Source organism: Carassius auratus, chromosome 36 (assembly GCF_003368295.1).
Source record: "Carassius auratus strain Wakin chromosome 36, ASM336829v1, whole genome shotgun sequence".
NCBI classification, from domain to species: Eukaryota; Metazoa; Chordata; class Actinopteri; order Cypriniformes; family Cyprinidae; genus Carassius; species Carassius auratus.
This window is the reverse complement of record NC_039278.1, coordinates 10,862,463-10,874,767: the sequence shown is the minus strand read 5'-3', so window position 1 is coordinate 10,874,767 and position 12,305 is coordinate 10,862,463. Positions and strand designations below refer to the sequence as shown.

Genomic DNA, 12,305 nt, shown 5'->3' with positions numbered 1-12,305 from the left:
ATGACCAATGATGTTTGATGTCAAAATAGTTGTGCTACCACTCTTGGCTTCCTTAAGAATGCCTGCAGAAACCTTCCGTAGCTTTACAGACTGAAACAAAAAGAGCCTGTCTGAAATCATACTAGTCACAACAACCTGTGAAACTCTGGATTAAAACAGCACTCTTTAAGTGAAGACTGTTTATTGAGTGGAAGTCCCAAAAACAGGCTTTATTCCTGTAGCAAATGTGTAAGCTTGTAGGTCTAGTCTGTAAGTGGAGCTATAATCGTTATTGGCATGTATGATTACCTTAATGAGCTTCCCATCATTACCTTATTACTGACTCTTTAGTCAAAAGCACAAAGGTCTCTTTTGTGCCTTGCCTCCTTGTGTTTGGCAGTACCACACTTGTTTGTGTGTGTGTGTGTATGCGCCTGTGTATTTTTTCCGTCTGTGTCTACACTGTTTAGGGTACATTGTGAGCAGATGCACTCCAGAAAAGCACGCCTGCTTGCATTTGTACAAACAGATGTTACACAGCGTCTAAAGCTCTGCCAGAGAGACGGCGGCAAATTATCCAGCCGACGGCCTGCGCGCCAGATTTCAGCCCTGTAGCACACAGACACAAAAGCGAACAAACAGAAGTGTGTGTGTGCAGTATATGCTGTGTCAGAATACATGTTCTGCTCTCCATTGTTTAACTTTTCTATTTATCTCTTGTAAACAGAATAGTGCCTCAGCATTCTTCACGAGTTTGGGAGTGTTTTTTTAACACATGATTTGGTCGGATGTGTTTTGTTGTAATTCACACATGTACTTAATCACCCTCTTTCTCTTGCTTTTCTTTCTCAGAAGTCCCACTCTCGTGAAGAATATGATTTCTGGGCTGGGATTTGGCTCCCTGAATGCCAGCTATCAGGTGAGTGTGTGTGTGTGTGCCTTCAGTACATCAAATCAACATCTTTATGTATTCAAACACATGCTCATAAGCATTGGAAATTATAGGGAAATGAATCCAGCTATATTAAAAGGTTACATTGTTTTTTATTTTATTTTATTTTATTTTATTTTATTTTATTTTTTAATTTTTATTTTATTTTATTTTATTTTTTAATTTTTATTTTAATTTTATTTTATTTTATTTTATTTTATTTTATTTTATTTTATTTTATTTTATTTTATTTTATTTTATTTTATTTTACGATGCACAGTAAAATATTTAATCGTTAAATATTGCTTCTGGGTTGTGCAAGCAAGCCATAGTGAATAATTCTTTTGAGTTGTTTTTTTTTTTCAATGATTTGGTCAAACTTGTTAATTCATTCTGAATTATACGTTAGCAAAGTGGTCTTGAATTATAATGAAATCTTAAAAATACTGAATTGAGATATACTTTTTCTAGTTACACTATGTCCTATTTTATTTATTTATTTTGGCTGAATATTACTCTCAGATAAAGTAAATATTATGTATTGTCTGATTTGTAAATTAGTTTTTTTAAGCCTTCTCAAACCAGTTTAGCGCTTGATCTAAATGATTCCTCGGCAAATCAGTCTGAATTAGAATTTGCATGGAAAATAAAATCTTCAAAATTATGAATATTTCTAAATATGACTATACATTTTTCTAGAGCTCTGAAATATTTGGTCTGCCTTGGGTAGGGTGAAAATCGCCATAGTGAGATCTGATATGTGAACAAATCAAACTCTACTTTTCGGTTTATTTCAACGAATTGGTCTAAATGGTTTATTAACTGGATAGATCCTGGAAAATGCATTCCTCAAAAGTGTGGGAATCGTGTACAGATCAGGCCAGATCAAGCACACAAGGGCGCTGATAATAATTTCCTTTTCTAATTAGCTACTTCTCCCAAACCTCCTCCGTTCTCCTCCCTCCATCGCACACGCGCTCCCAGCCAGCCATATGTGATTTATAGCATCAAATATTTGTCAATGAAGGTCAAAGCATAAAATTAGTGTCTGTCCTAGAAAATCCATCTGAAACCCGCAGTGTCACAACTGCTCTCGTTCTGAGCTTTCAGAGCCTAGCTCTGTGTTTCCGTGTTCGTGTGTGTGTTTTTCCCAAGAACACTTTGTGACGAGACAGAGATGGATCTGGGAGGTTAGCCTTTGTGTTTGAGTCCTGGTCTGGGTGTGTGAGTGTGTGTGGCGCTCTGTCAGGTCTGTGCCCATCCGTCTCCTCACAGGACAAGCAGTGTCAGTGCCTGACAAACAAACAGCCCAGCTAATCACAGGCAACACACACACACAGACACACTTCCACCGGCCTGGCCCAGTTTGTCCCGCTCTGACCCCGCAGGCCATCTCTATGGAAATAGAACTGCTCATCCTGAAAAGGTCGTACATAAACTAGCCTTTAACAAAAGAGTAGACAAACAGTGGAGCACAACAACGCCCCACCAGAGTGTGAGAGAACTGTGGCTCTCTGCTGTGTTCCATTTGTTAACGTGTTTTAGTCTGCATATGGTAGCACAGTCTCGCCTGTAATTAACCTTTTAAAAGTGATTCAACTTGGCCATCTCATTAAACCGGCATTAAGCATGTTTACCTATTGGGTCTGTCTGTTTTTACCAAAAATTGTAGGTGGCTTTCAGTTAATTATAGTTTAAAGGGTAAAAATTAGCCCTTATTTGGTTCACATCCTTTAAACCCTGTGTGACCCTGATCATCTTTCTCGCCACCACCCAGTCTCCATGGAATCAGGATGAATTTCCCTCAAACTCTCTCTCTCTCTCTCTCTCTGTTTTTTTTTTCTTTTTCTCTCGGTGGCATATTTTGGGCAGTCGCTATAGTTTGAATTGGCATGAGTACCACATTAAATTTTTTAGTTCAGAAGTGACTGTAGAAATGAAGGAAACCAAGCAGAACTGTTTTCCGTTCCACCTTTCCTTACGCATTAAATTATCCATATTTGTTGTTGTTCATGTAGATTTTTTTGCAGTAATATGAATTTAACACACTTTATTTACCATTACTTCTGAATTGGATCTTGTTTGAAGGTTTTGTTGTTGTTGTTGTTGTTGTTGTTTTTTAACAGCTTATAGTTAAAAAACTCTTATAATGTATATATCTATAAAACCAGATCTGAGTGTACAGAGTAGTCAACAGAAAATAACTTAAAAAAAAAATGTAAAACACAGCTCTAAATGCCAGTACAAAGATGAATGATGTTATGTAAAGTAAAGATATAATAAGGATTGTTATTATTAAACAATAATCTATAAATCATCTTTAAATACATTTTAGAATCAGTGTACTCAGTTTGTATATATATGTATATATATATGAACTGTAAAGTGAAGTAGAAAAAAAAATTCTAATGTTTTTTGGGCCTTACTGTAAGTGTCTTTTTTTCTGTCACTGTTTTGACTTAATTTATTTCCCCCTTTGAATAACGATTTTAAGCAAACAGTGCTATAATTAAAGTATTACCTAACACTGTAATATACTTGAATGTATATCATGTGTTAATGAGTTTTGGAGAAGTTTCCTTTGGGGACGTGGTGAGCACATGTGTAACAGGAGTGTGAGTCTGTGTGTTTCTGGTGGTCTCAGCATCAGTCAGGTCTGTTGTATGGGAGCGAGGAGACCCCTAGTGGTGACACAAACTAACCTGCTGCACCACTACTGTCAGATTTCTCATAAAACACACAGATTACATCTATACAGTCAGCACATTTTTCTTTTATTAATTAAAAATACACATTCCTCTGCAGGATGTTTCTTGGTATAGTCACCACTGTCAGAGCTTCGTACCTGAGTACACCTTGCAGTCATCCTCTTCAGTTTATATATTACTTTAATATTTTTTCAGACCTCACAACTGTAACATCAACAGTGCTTTATGATTTAACAGCAACACAGGCATCACGCATCTCCTTAACTTTTTATGAAGACTAATGAAGATTTAAAATTGTGTTGTGCAGGCTGCACTTGCGGAGAGCAGTCTTGGTCTTCTGAACAGCCCCACCCTGATGAACAACAGCACGGGTGCGAGCCTCAACATGCTGCATGTCGGCCACGATGATGTCAGCAGCACTGTTGAACAAGTCAACAGTAATGGCAGCTGCAGCCCTGGCCTTTCTCCGCAGCAGTATGGGTAAGACTAGTCAACACAGCTGACTTATTACTGGTGCCTTGATATGTAGTGCATTACTTAATGCTTTACTGAATAAAGCAGTGTGAAGCTTTAATGAAATGACTGAAAAAAAATAAAAATAATTATCAATACACTACCATTCTAAAGTTTGAGATCTTTGATATTTTTCCATGCTTTTGTTACTTCTGTTAACCACAGAGATTTATTTGATCAATAAATATAACAAAGACATTATTATTGTGAAATATGAAATAATTGTTTTCTATTTTAATGTTTTATTACTAAATTACTTTTGTGATGCAAAACTGCATAATTAGCATCAATTACTCCTTCTTCCTCCTACTCCTTCGGAAATCATTCTAATATGCTGTTTTGCTGCATATTAGAAACATTTATTATTGTTATTATTAATATCAATGTTGAAAACTTTTTTTATACAATAGAAAGTTCAAAGGAATATTTGAATGAATTAATTTGAAAATAGATATCTTTTTGGTCACTTTTGATCAGTGTAATGCATATCTCAATTAAATCCTTGATATCTTAAAAAAAATAAAAAATAAATAAAAAAACATACTAACCCCAAACTGTTAAACTGTGTAATTTAATTTATTAATTTTTAAATATAATATGATATCATATAAATAGTATATAATATATAGATATTTCTTTCTTTCTTCATGAATTACAAAAAAAATCTAAATTTAAAGAATTGTTTTTCTATATTTAATCATATTAAAAGCAATGCATATTTAAAGATTTATCTCTCATTTGAATCTGCCATGCTTCTGTAAACTTGGTAAGATTTCCTTATTGCATGTCATTTCTGTTTCAGACACCAAGTCCACGTGAAGGAGGAGCCAGCCGAGATGGAGGAGGACAGGAGACCCGTGTCCCTCATGACATCTGTCACTCAAAACCTGAGCATGCCTGCCGATGAGCGCGACATGGATGAGGAGCTTCCCACAGAGGAGCTGGAGTAGGAGCTCGCTGGCCCTGGCCCTCCCTCGTATTCAAGATGTTCAAGATCAAGTGAGAAAACAAAGATAAAAAAACCAACTACAACTTCAGAAACCAAAACAGGGTTAGACCTCATCAGCTCCTAATGCAAAAACACGTCCCCCACTCCACCCTTCATTTTTTGTTTCTTCAGTCAGTCCCCTCGAGCAGCTGTGCGTTCATGTCCTCCTGTACTTTGAATCACGGTCTGATAGAAGCACAGACCACCGTGTCTAAAGCTACTGATGGAAACCTGACGTCAGTTTACAAGCTTAGTCATTTGTTTCCCTCAAGGTTTCTCTATTTTAAATCTTTTTTAGCTTTAATGTTGATGTTCTTTGGGCCCTAAGAGCACTGCTTTTCCATGGGATAAACACACAGCGGTGATTTACCTCAGAAAGATGAAAAAAAGAGGAAAAAGATGACAAACACACATCTTTAGAACGACTTCTGCTTTCAACCAGATTTTTGTACTTGTTCAAGAGGATGCTGCAAGACTCAGTAACTTTGCGGTCACACAGATAAATTCACCACTCTCGACAAAGGCAAAGACTGAAACAAAATGAGCTGAAAGACTGGCAACGTTGTCCCTGGCCATTTGACCAACTCCCTTTTTTTTTTTTTTTTTCTCCCTTCCATGACTGGACTAGAGAAACGGGGAGCGCGTTTTGTCTCGAGGCAGTGTTAGCGGATGCTTGCGCTGTCCCTGTCTTTATCTAATGCTATCCACAAGACTACCAGAACGTGTTTTCCCCCCTCGCTCTTTGTCAAACTAAACATAGAATATGTTGCTACCCCCAAAAAAGGCGTTTTTCAGGAAAAGGAGCTCTTTGGCTGTTGTTCTCCTGTGGTGCTGTTATGACAGCCAGACTGATATGAGGCTTGTGGAGGACCAGCTTAGAGACTTTATTGACTGTATTGTTGATTATAATACATAATATGTGTGCAGTAGCTTTCGATTTTGTTTTATTTTCATAGTCATTTCTTTCTAAAGGATCGACATTTTTGATTGTGATGTAATTCAACTATTGTTTTCTGTTAATGATTGTTTTGTTTCTTTTTATTCTCTCATCATTCCAAAGGGGTTACATTTAGGAGAGAAGTTCCAAAATCCCTTATTCTACAAACTCCACACCAAAAAAAAAAAAAAAAGTCCTAGTATTCTAGTGTTGCGTCACATGTATTTGAGGATAGCACTTATGATTAAGTGAAAATTCCGAAACAGAGCCACAGATGAAATCTAGCATTAAAAACCACTCGCTCATTTCTTTAACAGAGAGAAGCTGAAACTAAAGAGACAGAGGTGAAATACACATTGCAGGGCTCCCTGTAAGATCCAGGAGAAAACTTTACAGGCACTCGTATTTTTTTTTTTTTTTTACAAATTTGCTTCATTTGTTCATTTAGTTAAAAATTGTAGATTTAATTTTTTACAGATTTGCTCCATTTACAGTGTTTAAGAATTTTCTATGGTAGACAATTGTTATCAGCTGCGATACAAAATATTGCTTTAACGTAAAACATAACATGGTCACAGAATACCTCAGACCACAGTGTTTGCCCCTCACGCTGTTATTACAAAGGGGATTTGTGCTGTGGCTAACCAACATGGTGACTCTCATTATCAGTTCAAAGTTCTATAGTTACTAGATATATAAAAGTGATTTGCAATCCACTGTGTGAGTAGAAAGTGTCTGATTAGCATTTTGCTTTCACCGAACTATATATATATATATATATGTACATATATATATATATATATATATATATATATATATATATATATATATATATATATGTACATATATAATATCTTTTCTCAGTAGTGCCATGCCAAATTCTGAGTTTTAATTTAAGATATGTTGCTTTTTCAGTTTTTCCCCATTTTACTTTTGTTACAGGTAACCAAAGATATATTTAGTAAACCAAAAACTCTTTTTTTATTTATCATTTCTTCTTCCTAAGTTACTGGCCAAAAAAACACAAACTCGTCATATGAATATTTGATTTTTCCTTTATTTTTTCCCAGCCAAATCTTTTTTTTTTTTTTTTGACCTACACTACAGAGCATTCCAAAAACCAAAGTGTAAAATGCAAATGCTTTTTTGTTGTTGTTGCTGTTCAAAAAAAAAAAAAAAAGAGACAGCTGTTTTAATATACGTTAACCTAATAAGTTCTTAACACTACATATGTTTAAAGGCCAAAAAACAAATGGAAACAAAAAGCAAAAAAAGCAGTATTAATAAGCCTCTTGAGGTTCCTTAGTTAATGTACAAGCACTTACAATCTGCGAAAGGAAGATTTCTACCCCATCTTGTGCTCAGGCGATTGGCAGTGTTGAGAACGCAGTCTTCACTGTCTAAGATTGCAAAGGACTTTACACGCAAAAGGCACTTGAATAAGCCAGCATCAATTACTCAGCATTATGGTTAACTTCAATTACCAGTATTTCACAATTAAACGCAGTTCAACAAATACCAAAACAAGCAGGCAAGCACTAACTTGCTTGTGCTTTTCCTGCCTGTTGAACAGTATTATTTACCACACTAATAAGGGATGTCTGATAGGGAATCTTTTCAAATGCGACAGGAATCATTTTAAGGGCGGTTCAAGTAATTATTTTCCACTTTTTTATGTTGGAGGATCTTTATTTTTCGCGGTTTGATGTACCATCTCTATGTTCATTTCATACACACCTTCAAAAATAAAAAAATAAAACCAAAAATAATGCTACCTCCTTTTAAAAAACGGTTCACAAAATAGATAGGCCAATGAAAGTCACCTATAATCAAACAAAAGATGTAAATCCCTTCTAGTTTTTCATTCACCCACAAAATTCATTTTTTTATAAAAATAAAAAAAAACATATTGTTGAAATAACCAAAATATGTTTGTCGTTGCATAGCTGTAAACGGAGTTTGTTGATTCCTCTCAATTCCAAATTCATTTTCATGAATTCGGCTTCATGAATGGAAACAAATAAACGAGACACAATGGGGGGGGGGAGACGACCTACCTCTCTATACCCTCCTAAAAATAAATAAAACCCTGAGTCCTGTTAAGTATGAAGCATTAGGTGGTCAACATATTTAAAAGGGTCTACTCCAAATCACATATTCCCCACTTTAAGTGATCTATTAGCATAGTGTCTATGTACAGGTCCTCTGTGCGAAGGCTTAATTGTGTGTTCTAATTCCGCATGCATAATGAGAGGCCAGGCCAATGAGAGCCATCAAGCTGGCCGGTCATTAGAGCGTACTCAATGGGCCAGTCAGCTGGGTGTCAGAAATGATGATAGGCAAAATGCATTAATGCAGGCCACTCTCACATAGACCCCGCTTCCCAATTAATGCAAAGTGTAGTTTTGTGACAGCAGTTAAAAAAAATACCACACACACACAGACAGTCTATCCCTGAGCGATCATCATGCTCCTGCTAAAACGAGCCTTTATTTTTACCAAAATATCCAAAGAGAACCAACAAGCTTGTGCTACAAGAACTGAGGATTGCAAAGGAATTGAAAAACGCTCACATATTAATTGCTGCATTGACTAAATGGACTACAATTGTGCTTTAAGGCACGCGTGTAAACAAAGCTGTTTTGTACGATGTGGACTAAAGGGCATCAGTGGTGATTGCCGTGACTCCTTCGTTACTTTTACACACGTTGTAATGATGTATTATTGTATATTACCGCTCAGCTTAGCTCTCAAGGGCATTCCCTGCTTTCCGTGTTTCCTTTACTTGTTTTCTTTTGGCTTTTATTTTTCCGCACCTGTTTTTAGCTATTGTGAAGTTTTGAGCTCAGAATTTCATATACTGTATTGCTTATGCTAAAGTCTATGTATTTATAATAATATGTGCTGCAGGTATCATGGTTAAAAAAGAAAAAAAAAATCTTTATTTTTTTTTTTTGGTTTTGTTTTCCCAGATTTTCTGTCGTAAACTGTCTGGGACGATGATTTTTTTGTTTTTCTTTTGTATGTATTATCTCTCGAAAAAGAACAGATTAAGAGTTAGATAAGTGGTTAAGGTAACACACCTGTTTGTATATTTATCTTAGCTAGGTCTATTTTGATACTTTTCGTCTCTGTAGTGCATTATGCATTTTTAAGGAAAAAAGAGAGAAAACAAACTAAAAAGTTGAACTCGTTGTGTAATGATACCTCAGAAGGACTTTTCTCAAAAGACAGGACCAAAACTTCACAAAAACAATGAAAGAGAAAAAAAAGAAGAAAAAATGTGTAGCCCTATCTTGCTTATAAGAAAGAGCAACTTTAAGGTGTTTTTTTTAATTATTGGTTCTTTTAGGTGCCAATATGTGTACAGACTCCCTTTAAAGTCAAATCATTCCTTTATTTACCATGAGCACTCAAAGCTGTCTCTCATAGGGCAACCGCGCTCCAGATTTATAGAGAATTTCTCTGAGAAAGTGCATGGATGAGTTATGCTGACTGAGTGAGTCTTTCTTGTTTTCTGGCTTCTCTGCACCCTCATGGCTTTAAAGATGCCATGCTAACTTTTTTCCGGGGCTATCAGAGGTACACAAAATTCATACAGGCTATTTTTGACCACTGTTTGACATTTGCTGTGAACTTGGTGTGGCTTTCGTAACATACCAAATAAGATTGTGAAAAGGCTTTTCGAAATACAGTTCATCTTCTGTGACCACCAAAGGGATTGTGGCTAGATGTTTGGATTCCAAATTGATCAAGTGTGCCACAGCTGTAACCACACCTTCACGTCGCCTCAGAGCTCCATTGCCTGGTGATGAATAGCTTTGAGCTGCAGTATTCTTAGTAAAGGACCCTAGAAGGGGAGCTTTTGCCTGATGATATTAACTTCTTCGGCCAATCAAATGGAACTACCACTTCGACTCTCCTCTCATTGTATTTTTATGAATGTGTGTACATTTTCAGCAGTGACTTCTGTGTACTTTAGTTTCATTTTAACTTGTTTACTTCTCTTTTATAATTTTTTTTTTACATTTGTCTTGCTTTTTTCAGATGAGACTTGGGGGAAGAATAGGTGATGGCTTTTGAAATGGTATAAAAAAAGGCAACTAGCCATCTACCTTTGTCGTTCTAACCTCGGTGACCATGTTTATGCCAGTCACTGCCGTTTTTTCTTCATGCTGTATAAAACACACACACACACACACACACATATATCTGTGTATTTGTAACCTGAATCTTCTTGTGTCTGTCCATGCAGACAATAAAAAAACTGTACAGTAGGTCTAGTTGCATGTAATCTGTACTAATTATTGACAATGGCATTATAAAATGCAATAAAAATACTTATTACACTGTCTAAGGCTGTGTAGTGTAGCTTTCTTTCTACATTTTCTACAACACTTTAATTAGAATTAACATATTATTATTTATTGTTTTTTGTAAATAACCCTATGATTCATGAATTAGGACACAAGGGAATATTTCCATCTGAAGTCATCATTCTCAATATTTTTATAAATATGCACATGCCCCTGTTTTATTGTATGTCCATAATGCATATCCCTATTAATATTTGTATACAACATATGATGTCATTATTGAAGTTTATATTATTATTTGTATTATTGTTGTTATTATTATGTATAACATTGTTTAATTTCAAAAATCCTTCTGAAGGTTGCATTCATATATTTTATTATAAATAGTCTTCCTACTAAATGTCCAATGAAGAAATATACTCTTTAATGCGTTGTGTACAGTATAGTAAACTGAAATATTTTAATTTATGGAAAGTAAATTGCAACCAACCAATATATATATATATATATATATATATATATATATATATATATATATATATATATATATATATATATATATATATATATATAACATCATGGCAAGATGGATGGGGAACAGGAATAAAAAATAAATAAATAAAATCAATAGCAGTTTGTGTGTGCTCCATCTATGGTGCATTGAGTAATAGGGTAATGTTTGCAATTACATCTTCGTGTAATCATCCAGCTAATCGCTAAGTTACATAATTTACTACTCATATTTAATCTGAGCACAAATCCTCTCTCACTTTAAATTCTGTTTCGTAAGCTGTACTCTACAGAGTATGAATACAATAATAGATAAAAATATTAGAATATTATAAAATATCCATGAGACATCAATCACATGAGAACAATGCATTTCTGTGCATCGCTTTGTATTTTCATAGTGACATTAAATATTGATCTTATCAATTAAATAGTCCAAATTATAAAAAAACAATCTGAGAACACTTTGTCAAATTACTATATGTATAAATACTAAGATATTATATATATATATATATATATATATATATATATATATATATATATATATATATATATATATATGTGTGTATGTATGCATGTATGTATGTATGTATATATTAACAGTATATATTAATAAGTTATGTATGTATTTATTTATCACTTAAAAAACAACAACAACAACATTAACAACACAAAAACAACATATAGTTATAACTAGGAATTGTATTTTATTCTTTCCATTGTTGAATTGTCTAGTAGGTCTGCAGCCTCAGACTGACAGTGTGGTGGCAGTACACAAGATTCATTCTGACCAGCAGGCTGACAACTTAGGCATGTGGTTGAAACCCTAGAGAAGTGTGGCCATGTGATGGTCTTGTTGTTGTGTTACAGGCTCTGTCCACCAGGAGGGGTAAATAAACCAGCCAAAAACTGAATGGGGCAGAGTAAAATTGAAAATAAAAAAGGGAGGGGAAATTAACAGGACAGGCCCAGTCAGAGAACTCCTTCCGTCTTTTAAGAAAATCTCTCACTGACATACAAGCAGGGTGGAGAGTGTCATTCCAACCAATTTAGACAGGGATCAGGTTCTTGTTTTTTTTACTTTTGCTATCCATTCTCTTAGTTTCAAATCTGCCCTGAGGTGTATCTTTAAAACACACAGGCTTCTGTTCTAATGTGTTTATTTTTGGAAAAGTTCGCTTTTTATTTGATTAAAGTATTTTGAGATTCTCTCTCACAGTTTGAAAGACAGGAAACTTACACTTACTGTACAATTTGGTTAAAGTTATTTATTTTTTGGTGGGGGGAGAGGGGTCAGCATTAAACTTTCTGTAAACTCAGGTACTTTCTGAATTGCAAGACAGAATGACTCATGAAAAGTCTGACTGATTCTGTTTTCACAGTGACTCTACTTCTTGTTGTGTCAAAATATGCCAATTTG

The 12,305-nt window shown here is 34.9% G+C and overlaps 1 protein-coding gene across 2 annotated transcripts in view; it reads left to right on the top strand.

Annotated features, from left to right (window-relative positions):
- LOC113055232 (forkhead box protein P4-like) overlaps positions 1-10,413 on the top strand; it is a 122,604-nt gene extending 112,191 nt beyond the window's left edge. Inside the window, exons 16-18 of one of the 2 annotated variants that reach the window (XM_026221352.1) lie at positions 832-898; positions 3,926-4,098; positions 4,934-10,413. In XM_026221352.1, coding sequence (XP_026077137.1) covers positions 832-898; positions 3,926-4,098; positions 4,934-5,081 — 388 coding nt within the window. In that variant the 3' untranslated portion in view covers positions 5,082-10,413. The remainder of the gene's footprint in view (positions 1-831; positions 899-3,925; positions 4,099-4,933) is intronic. The other variant, XM_026221353.1, reaches the window with a different exon arrangement.
- The last annotated feature ends 1,892 nt before the right edge of the window (positions 10,414-12,305 follow it).